The 22,318-nt window shown below is 36.2% G+C and overlaps 2 protein-coding genes and 1 pseudogene across 2 annotated transcripts; all 3 read right to left on the bottom strand.

The window, feature by feature from the left end:
- Positions 1 to 163: 163 nt before the first annotated feature.
- On the bottom strand, positions 164 to 5,872 carry si:dkey-211g8.7 (uncharacterized protein LOC794123 homolog). The gene is made up of 4 exons (XM_051671700.1): positions 5,774 to 5,872; positions 2,228 to 2,328; positions 1,608 to 1,690; positions 164 to 1,348 (listed from the first exon to the last, which is right to left on the bottom strand). Exon 4 carries the CDS (start codon positions 1,270 to 1,272, stop codon positions 319 to 321), a length of 954 nt encoding a protein of 317 aa, XP_051527660.1. The 5' UTR covers positions 1,273 to 1,348; positions 1,608 to 1,690; positions 2,228 to 2,328; positions 5,774 to 5,872; the 3' UTR covers positions 164 to 318.
- LOC127425572 (free fatty acid receptor 2-like) lies at positions 3,958 to 6,357 on the bottom strand. The gene has a single exon (XM_051671701.1). The coding sequence runs from the start codon at positions 6,146 to 6,148 to the stop codon at positions 5,201 to 5,203; it is 948 nt and encodes a 315-aa protein (XP_051527661.1). The 5' UTR covers positions 6,149 to 6,357; the 3' UTR covers positions 3,958 to 5,200.
- Positions 6,358 to 10,629: 4,272 nt separating this feature from the next.
- Positions 10,630 to 18,591, bottom strand: LOC127425570 (tektin-2-like; annotated as a pseudogene).
- Between the last annotated feature and the right edge of the window lie 3,727 nt (positions 18,592 to 22,318).

Below are 22,318 nucleotides of genomic sequence, written 5' to 3'. Positions count from 1 at the left end.
AAATAGAAGACCATTGTTTATATCTTGACCTTTGGCCAGAATATTAGTTTATTTGTAACCCATAAATTCTACACTCAGACACAACTCTGTATATATGTTTATCTTCATGTTGATCATTGTATAAGAAGTGAGAGTATTATTGAGATGAGATTGATTGGTTGATAAGTTTATTATGAAACAATTATGATCAAAAGTTATAAGAAACCTTCAGCTTACAAACATTATCATGGAAACATCATTGTCAAGATAGTATGACTGATATCTGTGCATTTTTGTTTTTCGTAATTTAATTAAAATACATTTTGGTGGTGCAAATATTTAAGCATACAACAACAGCAGCAAAAATCGCTTTATATAGGTATAAAACCGAAAAATGCCCTTCATACAGTCTTTGATTGCCATTCTCATCTCAGAAGATATACAGAAAAATATAATAGGGTCAAAACATGCATTTAAAGTGCTCAGCATTAATGCTTTCATGCGCCATTTTGGGTTTTCTTGTCTGACGTAGCCTACTAAGTGTGACACACTGAAGGGTGCAAAACAAATTGCAAACACAAGGAGTGTCCCCAGAGCCAATCCAATTGCACGGAGCCTGCGACAACGTCTAATGAGAGGGAGCTTTGACAAAATACGAATAACACTGATGTAGCAGAAGCAGCAAATGATGAGGGGTGCACAGAAAAACAGCACTACAGCTACCAGCCGCATTTTAAGCAGATCTTTGAGTTGCTTTCCAGTGAAGTTAAAGAAACACTGTTGAGGTTCTGTCACCAAGGGGCCCTGATTAGTAGTGTTGTCCACTTCATCAGAATCTGTGTATGCAGCCTTGTAAGCAAACACTGTAGTTACTATAACAAGCACCCATATGAAAACACATATTAGGATTGTATAAGTGATTCTCCTTGGACTTTTATACTTTACTGGAAATGTTACGCACACGTATCGCTCAGCGCTAATCGCTGCCAAGAACAGACTGCTAGAGTAGATTGGAAGAAAGAACATGAAAAGGTTGAAGTGGCACAGGCTATAGGGCATGTTCCAAACCATGTTATCCGCTGCCTCTTTCATCTTGACAGGTAGGAAAGTGAGGAAAATGAGGTCAGATACAGCAAGGTTCAACATAAAAAATGTCATAGGTATAGGTTTATTGTGAATCTTGCGAATGGATGTGCAGAATGCCAGTGTAGTATGAGGGAAGCCAATCAAGAATGTAATGATATATATTGTGAGAAACACTGTTGTGGGTGAGTCAGTATAATTGTTGGACATTGTTGTCTGCTTGTAGAGATGTTTTGAAAGTTTTGAAACCCCTTCAGGTTCTTTAGATTTAGAGATTCCTCAGTACCTGTAAAATATACAGACACTTATTTTAGAAGTAACACATGTTTTCAACATGATGAAACAAAATGGCTTAGCAGTTGTGGTTATATTTGTATCTTACCAGAACTATTTTTCATTATGTTATCAGTCTTGATAAAATCAATTGGCACCTGTCATACGCACTTCCGCAGGTCAAAACAGTAGTATGATTTGCATTCTGACATATTATCAAAACATGTTTTTGAGCCTCTCTTTGTTCCCTTCTTTTCAGTGTACATCCTTACCCTCGGTACTCTTTGTGATGGCACAATTACATCAGCAATCCAGTGCCTCCAGAAGCTAGACATTCATTTTGGCATCTCTAGCCCTAAAACAATGCACAAGCTTAAAATAGCATTTACTTACAGATTCACACATTTGAATTTTCCTTTGAGATGTGCTTAAGCAATTGTCACAAACACCATTCACCTTCACCATAGTCACGCCATATTTACTTTTTACTTATAATTAATGTTCTGATGTGTATATTATTAGATAACATAAGAAATGGTGAGTTAAAAAGTTAACATAAAAAATAAATTACAAGGAAAATCATGCAAATCGGCAGTGTAACACTGTTGCACCGATACTTCCTCTTATTTATCTGTGAAATCTAACAACTGTAGCTATTTGTTCTACATCGAAACACTGAAACAAAATGTCATGACTTCATGTAAGCTGAATCATTGCTTTTTAAGTTTAAGGGCATAGTTTGGAAATATTTTAACAAAAGCCACTATTATCACTGCCCGTTCAATAATGTTTCAATATCGAAAAAGTAAAAACCAAGAGATAAAACACAACAACAGAAGATAAAAAGCTTCTTTTCAAATCTTACATCTAAATAGATTACATAAATACTCACCAAGACTCTATAGTTGATGGTCTGGCTCCCTTCTCATTTCAGGTAGTAACCTTCAGCATGCTTGTTTATCAGTTATAATACTGTCTCATCTTGGGGTGTGTCTAAAAACAAACCACAAAATCCACCACATTGGTTTTTCACATAGTACTTCATGTGGAAAAAAAGGCCATTGTTTCTAGGCTATAATTAGATGCGGGAATGGATTTTTTGTATATTTGTAAGCCAAGTTCTACTCTCAGACACAGTTCTGTTTATCTTTTGCTTTTATTTTTGATGTAGTTTTAACATATTAAAATGACAGTTCACCCAAAAATGAAAATTCTCTCATAATTTTCTTACCCTCGTGCCATCCCAGATGTGTTACTTTATTTCTTCTGCTGAATACAAATTAAGATTTTTAGAAAAATATCTCTGTTGGTCCACACAATGCAAGTGAATGGGTACCAACATTCTGAAGCTCCGAAAACAAATAAAGGCAGCATAAAAATAATCCATTAGACTTATGTGGTTAAATCCATATATTCAGACGTGATATGAGGTGTGGGTGAGAAACAGTTCAATATTTAATTCTTTTTTTACTATAAATCTCCACTTTCATTTTCTTCTTTTGTGTTTGGCAATTCGCATTAATCGTACATATCGCCACCTACTGGGCAGGGAGGAGAATTTATTAAAAAAAGGACTAATTTGTTGATCTGTTTCTCACCCATATCATCCATATCAAAATATGGATTTAACCACTGGAGTCATATTCTGTGCTGCCTTTATGTGCTTTTTGGAGCTTCTAAATTTTGGTACCATTCACTTGCATTGTGAGGACCTACCGAGCTGAGAAATTCTTCTAAAAATCATCGTTTGTGTTCAGCAGAAGTCATTTGGGATGGCATGATGGTGAGTAAATGATGAGAGAATTTTCATTTTTGGGTGAACTGTCCCCTTAAAGGCTAATGGCAGGAGTGAAAAGATGTTTGAATGTATATGTTTGTATGTATGTATATACATTGCATTCTCTTGCACTGGAAGCTTCTGACACCATGACAAATTCCTTGTGTGTGTAAGCATACTTGGCAATAAAGCTCATTCTGATTCTGATTTGAGATGAGATTAAGGCACAATAATTCCAGGACAAATTATCCTGGATGTAAAATCATGTGACGCTGTGTAGTTCAAGTGTATATGTGATCTGTTACTGATGTAAAAAAAAACAAAAATAAAAACAACAACAACAACATGTATTTGATTAGTAACATGTTTCATTAAATTACAAAAACTAGGTTATTTTAAGATATTAACTGTAGATGCTTTTGAAGTGCATGTGAATTGCATTTATAAGGCTCTGTTTTCACGACGTGCTAGGCGCAGAACTACACGCCGTGCGCTACGTCTTGTCCAATTTTTGTTCCAGCGCAAGTGAACGTGGGTGGGAGTGTTTGCGTTATCTGTGGGTGTACGCGCACAAACTGTGGGTGTATTGTATGTTAATAATGAAGTGGCACAAAGCGTAATTTGCTATTTTCCTCAATTTCCTGAGAAAAAGGTCATAGCGTTAAGACGTTTGAGACCCATGTCTACTCTCGGCGCAAAGTCTAAACTCAGTTCCTACATTTGTAGTTTGGGGATTCCACCAGCAGATGATATTAAAGAGCTATCAATCACTTTTAATGCTAGCCATGATTTGTGTGTCCGTAGAGCCATATGATTAATAGTAATAATAATAATGCCTTTATTTTGTAAAGAGCCTTTCCAAAGCTCAAGGACGCTGTACAGAATTTAAACATATAACATTAAACAGAAAAACATATAAAAGAATATACATTACAAAACAATGAACAATCGGAGAGAAGCAAGAATTTTCAAGCAGGTGAGACATGGGTGAGTAGGACGAGAGCCAACAGTCCCAGAGAGGCCAATAGAGAAAATATACAACACATACATCGCGGCCCGGAGTATTGCAGGTGACAATACAGTCACAGAGCAGATGGATGCATTGCATACAGCCCATTTACACTTCCAAATTCTTATAATAGGCTGTCTTCATTTATTGCATGACTGTTTTTAGGTACAAATGAGTTGTTGCATTGTAATTACATTTAAAGTACCCTCATTTAATTACATTTGTAATTACACTGTTAACTTTACCCCTAACCCAACACTTATCCTAAAACCTAACTCAAACCCCTAACCCTATACTCCTTAACCTACACGTACCTTAACCTCAGTAGCAGTAGATGTGAATCTTGTGAGAATTTTGCAGAGCAAAATGTAGTTACCCAGTAAATACATAATATTGTATGCATTTAATGTAAGTACACAGTAGTAAAAGAAACCTAATATAAAGTGTGACCCATTTTAGAATACAGTGCTTAAGCTAACCATGTTAAACATTAGCATACATTATTAATAAATAACAATGTGTAGTTACAAACCATTCAAAAAATCATTTATTCAAAATGTACATATGTGGTATTAAACAATACTTAATGTAATGTAATGTAATGATCTTTGGGCTATGTGATATCACCAGTACTGTAAAACATAAAATATAAAGAGATTTTGGATGAAGCAAAAGAATATACATAGAGTCTGTAACCTCTTTAAATTGACTCCTTCTACTTGTTGCTGTGAAATGGTAAAATTTGCATTTTAGAGACCTATTAGGTTGCTTTTAGTTTATATTTTTAGTTAAAATCACTAAATTTGATGAAATAACATAGAAACAACCATCATCTGTTAATTAGAAAATTGGAGCTGTTACATAAAGAGTCAATGTCTACGATCCTGTGTGATTTGACAAGAATGTGCATTTCTTTCTTTCTCAGAATGAAAAATCCTTGCTATTTTAGTCTTTCCACTTTCAAAGTCAACTTTTATGTAATGAATTCCATAAGTGTTTTAATCCTTTGTTCTCTTTAATCAGATCACTTTCATAGAAGAGGGTCCTCTATTTGCTCTTGCTTTGCCATTTTTAGAGTCTTACAGTTGTTGTTGACTACCCTCGTTTAGTTGTTTGAGGGTTACTGAAGACCCTTTGCTGTGGCACTGATGCCATGATATCCTTCCTTTGCCACACAGTCTGTCTATTAATTCCCTTAGTGTCCACGGCGACAGCATCAACATGACCACAGGCTCTAGAAAGACATTGCAGGAGCTGGACAGCATAGCTTCACTTCTCCATTCCACGTTAGTGTACAGGATAAAGCCCACTATGTGAGATACATTGTAGGGTCCATAGCAGACCACAAATACCACCAATGTGGAGAGTGCAATTGCCAGCACCCTTTTCTTACCGCCAGAGGACAGAGAGGAATGTCTGACTAGCACTAGGCAGCGCAGCGTGCAGAATGCAGACAAAACAAGAGGCACGAGGAAGAGGAGCAGCGCCATCTCCAGCCGTAATGGCACCAGAACATCTAATTGCTCCTGGGTGAAGTTCTCATAGCATGCTGATACATTCTGCTCTGATAAAGATACAAAGTGGCTTCCTCCTTCAGCAAGATAAGCAAAAACCAAGTGTAAGAGCACTATTGCCCACAAAATGACACTTACCAGGCAAGAGGTACGGGCTCTGCGGTAGATCTTGTAGGTTATGGGGTAGGCGATGCTCAGATAACGGCCTACAACGACCGCTGTGAGGAGCAGACTACTGCCATAGAACGAGAAGAAAAGAAAGAAGTTGTAAACGGTGCATAGCTCAGCTGGAAGAGCCCAGCCCTGGTACACAGTTTCGGCCATTTTTACAGGCATCCAAGACACTAGTGCCAAATTTGCTAGGCACAGGTTAAGACCATAGACTACACTGGGGGTGGCACCGTGTTTTCGAGCTTTGCGGAGATAGACAAAGAGAACCAAGAGGTTGGCAGGAAGTCCAAGCAAGAACGTGAAGATATAGACCACCATAGAGATGCAACTAGACATGTCCATTCTTGGTAGATACGTAGGTCACTGTGGTAGGTTTTTGATCAACTATCATGTATCAAATGCCAGATATTACTTTATATGAACTCTCCCTTATATAAAATGTGAAATATAAAAATCCAATATGAAAGTCCAGATTCCCTTGTTGTGAAAGAAGAGCAATTCCTAAATCCAAAGGTTGTTTCTCTGGTGCAGGTGCAATGCTTCAAACAGTGTTGTATAGTCTTTCTCATTCTGCATGTGGATAAATATATAGCGACAATGAGGAAGATCTTATTTGCACCAAAGTTCTTATTTATTTGAAAGGCAAGAGGTAGGGAGGGGAGAAATGTGTGTGTGTGTGTGTGTGTGTTTAGGGAGGGGAGTTAAAATGGGTGGTTAGTGTGTTTAGGAGATTGAATTGCTTTGATATTAAGAGAAGGGGATGGGCACTTTGGCAGCATTAATGCAGCAAGATGGCATTTATACTGTCCCATCTTGCCTATTTGCCTTTGGTGCAATAACAGGAGTGCCAGATCATGCCCCTTTAATGCAATGATTCAGAATAGTTGAGCCATCCAGCCATAAATTTGTCAATTTATATGAACTGGAGGGGCAGACCATTTAAGCTGTAAATTTAGTCGGACACTTAATGCCTTAAAGGAGGGGGATGACATTTAGGAATGATGTGGTGGGGTAATGGTGGGTATCGCAAACAAGGAATTAACTTGACGTTTTTATAGATGTGTGCAGAAAGCCTTCTGATCAATTTATTAAGCCTAATCAACATACTGGTTGTGATATCAGGAATCTTTATCTAATGTCTTCATTAGAAAAACTTATAGCAAATGTAATGTTTACATTAGGGGGCACTGTATCTAAATATTAAAGCTGATATAATTTTTTGCATGTCAAAATACTTTCTCATATCCCAGTGTAGTATGCAGAGACAGTAATAAGTAAACCATTTGTAGGCTGGTTTCATCAATTGTAAACACTGAAGGCTCTGAAGTGCTATCAAAACTTTGCTTTGTTTGTTTGAGCCAGACAGCATCATTGACTCAATCAATGGCATGAGTTTGGGGCGGGACTATCTATTTAGTGTATTTGGGGAAAGCTGTCGGAAAACAAGGTTTATTTTTGCAATTCCTTTTGGTGACGCTAAATTAAATAAAACTATACAGATCATTAGTTTCTTTTTTGTTGCCAATAAAAAACTCTTTTACATTCATTTTACATTCATAAAACAAACGTTATTGGAAATGCATAAATTAAAATCTTAGACCATTTTAGACTACACTGAATACACATTAAATTTACTTTAATAGATATTTAAAGGGATATTTCACCAAAAAATGTAAATTCTCTCATTGTTTACTCACCCTCATACCATCTAAGATGTGTATGACTTTCTTTCCTCTGCTGAACACAAACAAAGATGTTTAGAAGTATATCTCAGCTCTGTAGGTCAATACAATACAATGGTGATCAGGGATTAAAAGCTCCAAAAAGGAGATAAAGTCAGCATAAAAGTAATCCATATGAGTCCAGTGGTTTAATCAATGTCTTCTGAATCGATCTAATCAGTTTTGGGTGAGACCAGACCAAAATATAACTCCATTTTCACTGTAATTCTTGACAACAGTCTCCTTGGCAGTCTTGATTTCAAGCTCAATTACACTTCCTACAGTGCCATCTAGAGCTCTGCGCATGCGTCAAGCACTAGGAAGTGTAATTGAACTTGAAATCATGATTGTGCCTAGAGTTATTGTTGACAACCATTTTCATTTTTGGGTGAGAATTTTCATTTTTGGGTGAACTATCGCTTTAAGAATAGTGGTGTAGAGAGCATGCATGTAATAACTGATTCTAAATGTAATAACTTTTGGTTCTAAATGTAGTAAACACCCTGAATGAAATAACTTTTGGTCCTATATGCAATAGAGGGACATTATTAATAATTATAATATAAATTATTTATAAATTTATACAATTATAATTTTTAATAAAGGTCATTTAGAGCCTTTATTACATTTAGGACCAAATTTTATTACATTAAGGACAATTTATTATATTTGTGCCATCAAAAATGGAAATACAGTCATTTCCGAAGGCGCCATGCCCATTTAAACTGCCCGCTTATATTTTTGAGCCAGGAGGATTTTGAATGGATCCTTTGAAATTCCAAAAACAGATTTTTACCTTTGATAATTAAATTGAATTATTATTGCATGTAAAAAAATAAAAATAAAAAAAAGTCTGTGACAAAAATCTTTATTCACATGTCTAAATTTTAGGCTGACCTTGGTGCCACTGATGATATTTGTATTGTTCAACTGGCGGACAAAAGTTTGGCATAATGTACTGATTTTGCTGTTTCGGAAAAATTGGTGCTTTAATTCACCAAAGTGCACATTCAGCTGATCACAAAGTATAGTCAGGACATTACTGATGTAAAAAACAGCACCATCACTATTTGAAAAAGTTATTTTTGATCAAATCTAGACAGGACCCATTTCCAGCAGCCATCACTCCAACACTTTATCCTTGAGTAATCATGCTAAATTGCAAATTTGGTACTAGAAAATCACTTGCCATTATATCATACACTGCTGAAAGCTATTTGGTTCGTTAAATGAAGCTTAATACTGTCTTTGTGTTTGTTTTTGAGTTGCCACAATATGCAATAGACTGGCATGTCTTAAGGTCAATATTAGGTAAAAATGTAAAATGTAAAACTGTAATAGTAATTTTTCACATTATTAATGTACTGACTATACATTGTGATCAGTTGAATGCCACTTTGGTGAATAAAAGTACCAATTTCTTTCCATAAGAGCAAAATCTGTACATTATTCCAACCTTTTGGCCACCAGTGTATATATATATATGTGAAAAAGTATATGCCCCCATCCTGATTTCTTCTGTTTTTGTGTATATCTCGTACTAAATTGTTTCAAAAATTCAAACAAAATCTAACATAAACAAAGGCAATCTGACAGTTTTTAAACTATAATGTTATTTACTGAAGCAAAAAAAAAAAAAAAGTTATCCAATACCAACTGGGTCTGTGTGTAAAATATTTGCCCTTAGTTGCAAACAGTCCCATTTGAGACATTAAGGCCTGAAGTGTAGCTGTTAACTCCAGCATAATTCATAAACACTCACCAATCGGTCTGTATTTGTGTATGCTTTCGTGTCATGGCACTGGGTTTGCATAAATCTTTATGTGAGTTTTAATATTATTTTTGTAAATGGTATGTTCAGTGTGTGTGTGTGTGTGTGTGTGTGTGTGTGTGTGTGTGTGTGTGTGTGTGTGTGTGTGTGTGGTTTACGAGGACTTTTTTTTTAGGTTACAAACTGGTAATTACAAGGGTATTATGCTATTAATGTGGTTTATGAGGACATTTCTAGTGTCCTCATAATTCAAATCGTTTAAAAAACATACTAAACTATGTTTTTCTGAAAATGTACAAATGCAGAAAGTTTTTTGTGAGGGTTAGGTTTAGGGGTAGGGTTAGGGTTAAGGGATATAATCTATAGTTCGTACAGTATAAAAATCATTATGTCTATGGAGAGTCCTCATAGTGATAGCTGCACCAACATGAGTGTGTGTGTGTTTACCATTCTTTTATCTCTTTCCCCAATAAAAGACAAAGTCCAGCCCAAATACACCTTTTCATATCACATAAGCCTACTGTGCATCATATAAAATACAATATGTTGACAGATGGACTAACAACCTTCTTGGAAATGACTGTGAAAACTAAAAGGCAATTTAACAATATAAAACAGATGATCCACATGCAATTTGATAATAGCATGTGGAAATAAAATCATTATCCAACAATTAAAACCTGTGATGATGTTTTTATTTCTGCCTCATATAATTGAAGGAATGTTTGAAATGGAATTACAGAGCAAGCTCCAAAAGCTTCAACAAATATTTAACAATATTTATCTGCTTTTGTCCATCTTGGGAGCTGGTAAGACATGAAACTTGAAATGGAAATATTACTGTCAAGGAAATGCAATTCTTTTTATAATTTACCGAAAGTAAACTTAGAATAAAGTTTATTTAGAAATGCAATTTTTAATAATCTGTTTAGACTAGACCAATGGTTCTCAACAGGTTTTACAACACAGTAGCAAAATTATTTTACTAATTATTACTGAATTTCAGTGGTTTCATTATCTTGGCCTGTATTTTATGTAGTTTAAGCCATATTTTATTTCACTTTGCATACTGTAGATTTGTTTGTGGTTTCCAAGTATGAGGGCATGCTATCCAACCTGTCCATTTAGGCTTCTGCATAATTTGGCTAGCTCTACCAAGTGACAGATGAATTTGGGCCAAAGTACTGTAGAGTTTCATTGGCCTTTGCTGTTAACAACAAAAGATATTGATTATTGTTGATAAGCCTATCTACTGAATGCTATCTTATCAAGCTAATCATGATAATTGCATTTTATTATTTGCCTTAACACATCAGACCCACCAGTTGGGAACCACTGAACTACACCAAGTCAAAGAAGGTAAGAATCTGGGAGATAATTCAAGCCAGATTCAGCTTGTGTCTGCCAATGGAGTTGGTGAGGGGCACCACAGCTGAAGGCAGGTTCTCAGTGGTGGCAACCAGAGTGAGGCGCTGGCGAGTCTGGCTGCTGTGCTGTTCCAGCGACAGGGCATCCTGCTTGCGAGACAGATCCTCCATCATTTGAGCTTCATGCTGCTTCAGAGACTGCAGAGAGTGCCTGCCCAGTGACAGCATAGGCAAGGTGATGTGTTTGCATTGTATAGCTCTAGCTCAACAGGCTACAACCAACTGTATAATGGAGGGACAGCAAGAGACGAATGAGGGATTGAGGTAAAACAGCAGATGCACAGGGCCTGTGCTAGCTTCTGTTTCAATGTTAAAATTGTGGAGTCCAACTGCTTGGCCTCTTCCACCAACCCAAACTGCACCTGGGTGTAATGGGTTACGAGACCATCAATCAGAACAATGGCACAGACAGTAGATTATAATGTTTAACGCTTTAGGGCTTCTGCTTATCTATCTGTCTATCTATCTATCTATCTGTCTGTCTGTATATCTATCTATCTATCTACAGTATATATATATATATATATATATATATATATATATATATATATATATATATATATATATAGATAGATAGATAGATAGATACACACACACTCACTAAGCACTTTATTAGGAACACTATACTAATACTTGGTAGGTGCTCCCTTTACTTTCAAAGTACATTTTTCGTGCCATGGATTCCACAAGATTTTGGAAACATTCCTTTGAGATTCTGTTCCTTGATGACATGATTGCATCACGCAATTTCTTCAGATCTGTCAGCTGCACATTCATGCTGCGAATCTCCCTTCTACCACATCCCAAAGGTGTTCTACTGGATTCAGATCTGGTGACTGGGAAGGCCACTGAAGAACAGTGAACTCATTGTCAGTTTCATGAAACCAGTTTGAGACGACTTTTGCTTGGTGACATGGTGCATAATCATGCTGGAAGTAGCCATTAGAAGATAGGTAAATTGTGGCCATGAAGGGATGTATATGGTCAGCAACAGTACTCAAATAGGCTGTTGCATTCAATTGCATTGGTAGTAACGGGCCCAAAGTGTGCCAAGAAAACATTCCCCACACCATTACACCACAACCACCAGCCTAGACTGTTGACACAAGGCAGGTTGGGTCCATGGATTCATGCTGTTGGCACCAAATTCTGACACTACCATCTGTGTGCCTCTGCAAAAATCGAGATTCATCAGACCAGGTTACATTTTTCCAGTCTTCAACTGTCCAGTTTTGGTGAGCCTGTGCCCACTGCAGCCTCAGTTTTTTGTTCCTGGCTGACAGAAGTGGAACCCAACGTGGTCTTCTGCTGTTGTAGCCCATCCACCACAAGGTTCAACATGTTGTGCATTCTGAGATGCTATTCTGCTCACTACAATTGTACAGAGTGGTTATCTGAGTTACCGTAGCCTTTCTGTCAGCTCAAACCAGTCTGGTCATTCTCCGTTGACCTCTCTCATCAACTGCCGCTTACTGGATGTTTTTTGTTTTTGGCACCATTTTGAGTAAACTCTAAAGACTGTTGTGCGTGAAAATCCCAGGAGATCAGCAGTTACAAAAATATTCAAACCAGCCCGTCTGACACCAACAATCATGCCACGGTCAAAATCACAGAGATCACATTTTTCCCCCATTATGATGGTTGATGTGAACATTAACTGAAGCTCCTTACCTGTATCTGCATGACTTTATGCACTGCATTGCTGCCACACAATTGTCTGATTAGATAATTGTATGAATAAAGTAGGTGTACAGGTGTTCCTAATAAAGTGCTTAGTGAGTGTATATATAACAGATAACAGATGTTACAACATGTTATAAACAGATATTTATATATTGTATATACATACAGTATATATATATATATATATATATATATGGAACAATGACATGAGATCTATTAAATTATTCAAAAATACATAAAATATACAAAACAATTACTTGAATACACATGAACATGCTTTCTATTTCTGAGTTAAAAGTCATTTTGATATTTTTTTCTGGGGCTTAAAGTAAAAGCAAAAGTTCCATTTGTTAACATTAGTTAATAACATTAGTTTACATGAAATAATGCACAATACTTCTACTGCATATATTCATCTTAGTCAATTTCAACAAATACATTTTTAAAATCAAGCATTGTATAGTTAACATTAGTTAACACACTATAAACTAACATGAACTAACAATGAACAATTGTATTTTTAATAACTAACATTGACAAAGATTAATAAATGCTGAAAAAATATATATTGTTAATTGTGTGTACATGATACATAATGCATTAACTAATGCTAACGAATGGAACCTCATTATAAAGTGTTACCTGAAATTCTTTAAAAAAAAAAAAAATGTTGGCATGATTAGTGCAGAATAATCTTTTATTAATATTTCTCAAAATAATAAAAAAATAAACAGTGAAACAATTGTTTTAAAAAATAATTAATATTTGAAAATAATTTGTCCACCAAATCAAAGTATGTAACCAACATGCAGGTAGCCATTTTGTTGTTTATGTTGACAAAGACTATAAATCAGAGAGGACCCCTTTAGGCCCTCAAGACTAAGTGTGAAGTTTAAAAAAAAAAAAAAATCTGATATTTATAAATTTTTATGAAAAGGCACATTTTGTTCATGTCATATGGTGTAACCTTAAAAAGCTTCTTGATATTCTTGACTCAACATTTAATGATATATATATATATATATACACACTGACGGCCAAAAGTTTGCAATAATGTACAGATTTTGCTCTTATGGAAAGAAATTGGTACTTTTATTCACCAAAGTGGCATTAATTTGATCACAATGTATAATCAGGACAATAATAGCGTAAAAAAATTACTATTACAATTTGAAAAAAATGTTCAGAACTTCTTAAACTACTTCAAAGAGTTATCATCAAAAAAATCCTCCACGTGCAGCAATGACAACTATGCAGATCCTTGGCATTCTATCTGTCAGTTTGTCCAGATACTCAGGTGACATTTCACCCCACGCTTCCTGAAGCACTTGCCATAGATGTGGCTGTCTTGTCGGGCACTTCTCACGCACCTTACAGTCTATAGATCCCACAAAAGCTCAATGGGGTTAAGATCCATAACACTCTTTTCCAATTATCTGTTGTCCAATGTCTGTGTTTCTTTGCCCACTCTAACCTTTTCTTTTTGTTTTTCTGTTTCAAAAGTGTCTTTTTCTTTGCAATTCTTCCCATAAAGCCTGCACCCCTGAGTCTTCTCTTTACTGTTGTACATGAAACTGGTGTTGAACGGGTAGAATTCAATGAAGCTGTCAGATGAGGACATGTGAGGCATCTATTTCTCAAACTAGAGGCTTTGATGTACTTATCCTCTTGTTTAGTTGTACATCTGGCCTTCAACATCTCTTTCCGTCCTTGTTAGAGCCAGTTGTCCTTTGTCTTTGAAGACTGTAGTGTACACCTTTGTATGAAATCTTCAGTTTTTGGGAAATTTCAAGCAATGTATAGCCCTCATTCCTCAAAACAATGATTGACTGATGAGTTTCTAGAAAAATCTGTTTCTTTTTTGCTATTTTTGACCAAATATTGTCCTTAAGACATGCCAGTCTATTGCATACTGTGGCAAAAAACAAACACAAAGACAATGTTAAGCTTCATTTAACAAACCAAATAGCTTTCAACTGTGTTTCATATAATGGCAACTGATTTTCTAGTACCAAATTAGCAATTTAGCATGATTACTCAAGGATAAGGTGTTGGAGTGATGGCAGCTGGAAATGGGGCCTGTCTAGATTTTATCAAAATTGACATTTTTCAAATAGTGATGGTGCTGTTTTTTACATCAGTAATGTCCTGACTATACTTTGTGATCAGCTGAATGCCACTTTGGTAAATTAAAGTACCAATTTCCTTCAGAAACAGCTAAATCTGTACATTATTCCAAACTTTTGGCTTCCAGTGTGTGTGTGTGTGTGTGTGTGTGTGTGTGTGTGTGTGTGTGTGTATATATATATATATATATATATATATATATATATATATATATATATATATATGTAAATACCTTGAAAAATGTGTTTGAAAACTGTTTTGATATTAATGGACAAGTTAAGCACACTCTCATATAATCAATATATTTGGTTATCCACCACATGACATTTTCAAAGTCATTCATTTTTTTATTTTTTTTTATAAACTATAAATGATTTTCAAAAATCTATGAAACCAAATTGGACACAAAGTTAACATTTCTACCAACATGTATTTTATATTAGGTTTTTATAAGATTACTCATTTTTTATCACCTCTGAAAACCTTATTTGTCAATGACCCACATATATATCCCATATTCCTTGCAGGGGTGCATACTTAAATTCTAGTCTGATTACTACTTTATGGTTCCTTTTCACCAGGTGATATGAATTAACTTGACAGACTTGAAAGATTTGTTCATCCATATCAATGCATATTTGCCATTTCCTCATTTCTCAAAGCTCTACAAACAAGATACAGAGTTTACCTCATCTCGGCACAGGTCCATACCAGGCCTCTTGATCCTGTTCTCCAGACGGATGTGGACCAACTTTAGAGGAGCCATCTTGGCCTGCAAGTCCACCTCTAGGCCACCAATGTCATTCTCCAGCTCAGCAATCTCATCCCGAGTATCCCAAATATTGGTTCAGTTGGGTCCACAAGTATCTATCCATAAATGTATTCATATCTTATTGCTGCAACTCCACATTCAAATTTCAATTTTGTGTAAAGCACCATGTAAAGTACCTTAAACTCTAGCTCATTCTTATTACTCTGTGCAACAGCTTAAGTCAGTAAGTATTCTATGGCAAGATGCCCTATGTTTCAGTGCATATTCAGAAACACCAGACAGATGAAAAATAAGAAGACAGAGGTAGGGGATTAAGAAGAAACCTCACAGTTTTCAGCTGCCATTGCCGTTCCTGATGGGCCTGTTCCAGATGATGAGTTCGTTTACAGAGAGCAAACTCCATGGCCATTCTTTGGGCCTCCAACTCATTCTGCACCTAAGAGTGAAGAGGTATATGAATATTCAACACTAAGATATTCAGCATCTTAAAAGTACTAGGATTACTTCATTTTAAGCTTTTAAAAAGACTGTTGATCTATTCAATTTAAGTCAATCATCATATAGACCAAGTTTTGCACCTGTGCTCTTGTGATGCTGCTATTCTCTATTAGCTGCATAGAGGCCTGTATCTCTTCCTTGGCTCAGATAAAATTGTAACGGCTGAACTGCTCCCATTGCTGGGGAGTTGTGGAACTGCAACCAAAGAAAACACAGTCCAGTTCTTAATGTCTTGCTGGATTAACCTTGTAATCTAAGATATTGGCTTAATACAATTCATTTCTGAACAAAAATATCCCAGTCTTTCAATTGTCAAAATGCTTATGTCTGGTCCCTTCTTAGATTGAATCTATAATATATGGTCTCTGGACTTTAAAAGAGACTATGACAGTTTTAAGCAGACCAGGATAAAAAAATATGTGTTGTATAACAGCTCATAAACTCACCCCGGGGGCACCCTAGTGGGGCTGGGCTTCAGGGAGATCTCAGGTGACTGTATAGTGAGAGACAAGCAGGACATGTCCACATCAAGAGCCTCTATTTTATCCTGAAGGTCAATGGTTAGCTGTTGGCATACTTCCTGTAGGCGACTGAGAAGATTTTCAAACATTAGGTATTACAGAGGAGATCTATGATTTTAACAGGCAATAGTCATGTGAGATACAATAACTCTTACCTTCATTGTCATTCAACACAAAATGGAATACTATTGAATGCCTCAAACCAATTAATGGCACATTCAAATTTATTCTTTTACCACAGCTGTTCAAAGGCCTGATCAATGCACTGCTGAAGGACCCACTGTGCTCCATCAATCACCTCTACTTCTTTCTTAAGCTCAGCTTCCACAGGGTCACTGACCAGCTCCATGCCACGACGCCCTTCCCTCAGAGACAAGCACTCCACAGTGACTTCCAGTGGCAGAACAGTGGCTGCAAGGGCACATTCTGTCTTCTCCTTGGACCTTAACATAGTAATGTGTTAATGGCTCAAAAATATACTTGAGCTGTTTGGGGTCATCTGAAGTGACCCACCCCCACCCAAAGGAATATTCCAGGTTCAGTAAAAGTAAAGGTTAATCAACAGCATTTCTTTAAAAAAAAAAAAAGCAAAAAATCGAGGGTACAGTGAGGCACTTACAGTTGAAGTGAATGGGGCCAATTTTTGCAGGGTTTAAAAGCAGAAATGTGAAGCTTATAATTTTATAAAAGCACTTACATTTATTCTTCTGTTAAAACTCGTGTTATTTGAGCTATAAAAAAATTTAAATCATCGTTTTGGGGGATTGCACAAGTTCTACACAAGTGGAAATGGATACAACTTTACTCAGAAAAGGTTGGTAAGTGATTTTATTACAATAAAATTATGTTAACACGCATATTGTTTACGTCTTGTGGCAATACGTTTGTGATGAGGAGGAGGGCGGGGCTGGGCCGGGCCGTGACTACGCAGGAGAGGGACAAATACACACGGCAGCTGCGTGGGGCTCTCTCTTTCCCGAACCGCCGCATCTGGCTGGATTTATCCCTCTCCTTGGCTGATTAGCCCGATTGGGGGCCGGGCATGCGTAGTCACGGCCTGGCCCCGCCCTCCTCCTCGTCACAACTTTTTAAACAGTGAGTATTTTAATGTTTACAGATTGGCCCCATTCACTTCCATTGTTAGTGCCTCACTGTAACCCAAATTTTTGCTTTTTTTAAACAATAGAAGAGACAAGTCTAAATAAATTTTTGTGATAATCAACATTATGCCATAAACGCTGTCAATTGAGCGTAACTTGTATTGAACCCGGAATATTCCTTTAAGACTGGGTTTCTTTTACATTAGTGTCGATTGGATTGTCTTCTGTTGTGGTACACTCTGGTAAGTCAAATACTCAAGTTAACTACAAGAGCATGGAAAAAAGGTAGCCTGAATTTAAGTTAGAGATACATTTTATTTTACCTTGCAAAGTTTTGTTCATGGTTTTTGAGGATAAAGGTATGTCAAGCAACCTGTTGGCATCTGCTTAATTTGGCTAGGTTCTACCAAATTACAGATACATTTGTGCCAAAATACCGTAGAGTTTGATGAAGTGTGGATGCCTTTGATGTCAACAACACAAGATATGGAAAAATTCCTTTTAAATGTTAATAAACTATATTGCTATCATAACTATACACAATTATATGGTTAGTTGCATTTTATTATTTGCATTTAGCATAGATTTTTCAGCGTTTATTTTGTCCACAACCCTATCAGAACAGACCTACAACCCACTCTAGGGGCACGACTCACGTCCCACCATTTGAGAACCACTGGCCTAGAAAATTATTATTATGTTGGCTTAGAGGGACATATTATTCACCAGAGTGAGAGCATCCATTTCTGCATCCACTTCCTGTGCACAGGCTTTAAGATTCTCCTTCCAGCGTGTGATGTCATTGATTCTGTCACTCAGTCGCCGGCTGCTTTCATACTCATCCCAACTGGTCTGATGGAATCAGAGAACAGAAAATTACAGTATAGTAGATACAGGTATAATAATCCATGTTTATGACCTAGTCATTTGAGTTTATTTGTTAATTAAAGGTACTATCTCTCTACACTGGCACTTCCCCTGTTCCCACCCTGATCCTAAACCTATTTACCTTATTAGCCACCTCGTAACGCAGAGCTCTTCCTTCCTGGCGTATCTCATGTGCAATCTTTTGCCTATGCTCAGCAGTGTCTGAGATCTGTTTATTGTTGGTCATCCAGTCAGACACGCTGTAACGCAAGCCTGGTTTCATGCTCAGGGTGGCCATTTTTGCTGATATCTGGTGCCATTGAAACAACAGGATAAATGTGACAAGACAAAAGAAGTTTTGGTAAACAGACAAATTGCAATCCATTGGATTCTTAAAGTGGAAAGCAGATGAGCTTTCTACAAGACATGTTTCACAACATCCATCCGCATGTTATGCCAGAGCATGGTAATGGAGCAATTTGGGAAATTTGGAACAAATTTGTTGGTACATTTTTCATCAAGGTGGTTATATCTAAGCAGAAGCTTCAAACTTGTATCTTCTTGACAGCCTTGTACTAGTGGTCGTAATGAAGCTGTCATTCATAACGTACAATATTCCAAAAAGGACTATATATTTTCTTTCAGGATCTCTTTTAAGTTTTAAGCTATTTTGAATTAGTTATTTGGCTAATGTGTAGAGTATTATTTTAAATGATCACTCTATAAATACAACTGACATCTGTCACAGCTCAATTCTTTACATTGTGTAAGAGAAAGGACAGAATGTTGTGACATACTTGATCTAAATAGATTTCAAACAATATATATTTTTAATTTTTTTATAATTATTATGCTGTTTTATAGGCTATATTAATTGGACAACTATTGAACAGGCCTGTTTGTACTTTTAAAAACTCACTTGTCACACCGCTAGTAAACTGCAAAAGCTAAAAAGTGAAAAACTTCAGAAATTGTCATCAGTCACAGCATATATACTCTTTCCCATATAACCCAGCATGTGTTCTGTCCAAGTTACCCAGCACTTGCTTCCCAAATAACCCAGCAATGGTCATTTTTAACCCAGAATTTTTAGAGTGTACACTCATATGCATTTCAAAGTAAAAAGATAATGTTCCTTCCTGTTCTTTGCCAATTACCCTAAACATTTTACTGACTTAACAGAAAATTGTGAGACTTTTAGATGTGTATTTTTCGGCTTGCTGTTTGAAACTCAGCAGTAGACAGTAAGCGAGTCTCCTGTAACGGGAAGAGCTCATTCAATAATTTACCATAGCAACGCTCAATAATTACTCACTCAGTGACGACAGTTTCATCATCTGACCATGACAGTTTGCGTCTATATGACTATTGTCTCAGCGCTGTGACACTACCGATAGTAAAATTATAGGCAGAGGCTATTTGCACTAATGTAAAAACCAACAAAAAGCATTTTCTTTGCACTAATTGCAAATAACGTTAGATACTCTTTGCACTCTAGTGTAAATAGTGGCAGATACTATTACCCCCCTGTTTAAATACTAACATACAGTATGGTGGCAATGGTATCACTGTCTCTCTCTCTCTCTCTCTCTCTCTCTCTCTCTCTCGTGTGTGTGTATGTGTGTGTGTGTTTATTTAGAGTCCCTCAGACATCCTACATCAAACCCTACCCCTAAACCGCATCATACCTTCCGAAAATTAACCATTAGTTTTACTAAAGTAACTATAATATCACCATAGTATTTTGTAGTAAAATTATAGTAACCACAAAATTAAACATGGTAACTATATTAACAACATATTACTGTTGTAACACCATGGTTTTTTTGCATCAAAAATAGTTTCCACCAAAAAACATGGTTACTACATATTACTACTGTAAAACCATGGTTAATTTTATCCATATCAAATCATTCTCTCAACTCCCTGACCTTCACTGTGACCAAATCACTGCGAGGAATCACTTTTATTTATTATCATAAGTAGAATTATAGGAAATATTAAGAGTGGAGACATGGGGAAAAGTATGACAAAGCGGACTTCGAACCCAGATCGCCAGCATTACTGTGCATTCGCACACCGTTTTAACACTGTGAGATACTACAATGGCACATGGGTTTACGCTTTATCAGAACCTTGTATGTTTCTACAAGACCACTGGAGTGCAAACAATCACTCCATTCTCTGTTCTCTTAACCCACTAAACGTCTAACACATTAACCTGTTCAATGTCTCTGCCCCATTGTGAAAAATTCTAATATGCCTGCCTTCATTTAACCACCAGTTTACCCCTAAGAAATCTGTCATGGCTGTCTTCAGCTTGGTCTCAGCAAAGGTGGGCAGAGTTAGTGTAAACAGCCTTTGCCAACAAGATGGGCTATTTGCACTAAGTGTAAATAGACACTCCTTAAATGATAATGATCATTATTGAACTTCCACTCCCAATAAAAGTGGAACAGCACCTTGGCATGTCTATAAACCATAAGCGAATTACTTTTACCTATGGGTAATTCTACTTCAATTAAAAAGAAGCATAAGCCACAAACATTCAAATCATCATTTTATTACAAATAATTTGCATATATATTTTACAACACTTTTTTACAATTTTACAATTAGCCTAGTCAGCTTTCATTTCAGCCAGGGGCCTGGATTCCAGTGGGGATGGGGGTGGAGGTAACCCATGCCCCATGATTCTATGCCCATGATTTTAGCCTCTCAAATTCCCCTTTTCTGCACTAGGTTTATATATAAAAAATACTTGACTTGATTAGTAAAAATTTGTTTTGAAATATCAAGTGTTTGATTATTGAAGTGATGTTGGTAGGCTATTAATTGGTTTATTCTTTGCGTCTGTTGCTATTTTCTACAGTTGCATAAAATAATTAAGGGGAAAGTTCACCCAAAAATGAAAATTCTCTCATCATTTACTTAACCTCATGCCATCCCAGATGTGTCTTTCTTTCTTCTGCTGAAAACAAAGATTTTTTAGAAGAATATCTCAGCTCCAAAATTGAGATAAAGTCAGCATAAAAGTAATCCATATGACTCCATTGGTTTAATCAATGTCTTCTGAAGCGATCCAGTTGGTTTTAAGTCAGAACAGACCAAAATATAACTCCTTTTTCACTGTACATCTTGCCATTGCAGACTCTAGACACAATCATGATTTCAAGCTTGATTACACCTACTTGATGCACGTGCAAAGCACTAGATGGCAGTATAGGAAGTGTAATCCAACTTGAAATTATGATTGCCAAGGAGACTGCTGTCATGATGTAGTTTAAAAGGAGTTACATTTGTAGGACATTGATTAAACCCCTGGAGTCTGATGGATTATGTTTATGCTGACTTTTTCTTCTTTTTGGAGCTTCAAAGGCCTGATCACCATTCACTTGCATTGTATGGACCTACAGAGCTGAGATATTCTTCTAAAAATCTCTGTTAGTGTTCAGCAGAAGAAAGTTAGTCATACACATCTGTGATGGCACAATCTCGTGAGTAAATGATGAGATAATTTTATTTTTGGGTGAACTATGAAATGATAGTTTAATGCAATGATTACTTTTATAGGTTTACTTTGTGTATGTCCTAATTTTTTAACCCCACAGTAGCTAACATGAAATAGTGCTTCATAAATTAAAATGTCATAGTAGCAGTCTGAATACGGTTTAAACAAGTAATTTATGTAATGAAAGACTGAGTTTCTACAGATAGTCCATCCCTGCAGTCTCAAGATGTTTTGTGATAAAATCCAGTATATATATATATATATATATATATATATATATATATATATATATATATATATATATATATATAATATTCATTTGCTTCTTCTTTCAAACACAAATGAGATCCAGGGAGCACATGCACAGTGAAGTCACCATTGGTAATGTTCTTCCAAGCTGTAAAGCAAGAGACACAATGCAAGCATTGCAAGTAATAGGATCTTGGAATGATAAATTGATGCATTCTGTGTGAACATACTTATATTCTTTGATACTATATTTGTTTTATATATC

Source organism: Myxocyprinus asiaticus, chromosome 34, assembly GCF_019703515.2.
Source record: "Myxocyprinus asiaticus isolate MX2 ecotype Aquarium Trade chromosome 34, UBuf_Myxa_2, whole genome shotgun sequence".
Lineage (NCBI taxonomy): Eukaryota > Metazoa > Chordata > Actinopteri > Cypriniformes > Catostomidae > Myxocyprinus > Myxocyprinus asiaticus.
The sequence above is the reverse complement of the archived record's forward strand: the minus strand, read 5'-3'. Positions and strand labels throughout refer to the sequence as shown.

Excerpts from the sequence above, each read along its gene's own strand:
- si:dkey-211g8.7 (XM_051671700.1), bottom strand. The coding sequence starts at position 1,272 with ATGTCCAACAATTATACTGACTCACCCACAACAGTGTTTCTCACAATA.
- LOC127425572 (XM_051671701.1), bottom strand. The coding sequence starts at position 6,148 with ATGGACATGTCTAGTTGCATCTCTATGGTGGTCTATATCTTCACGTTC.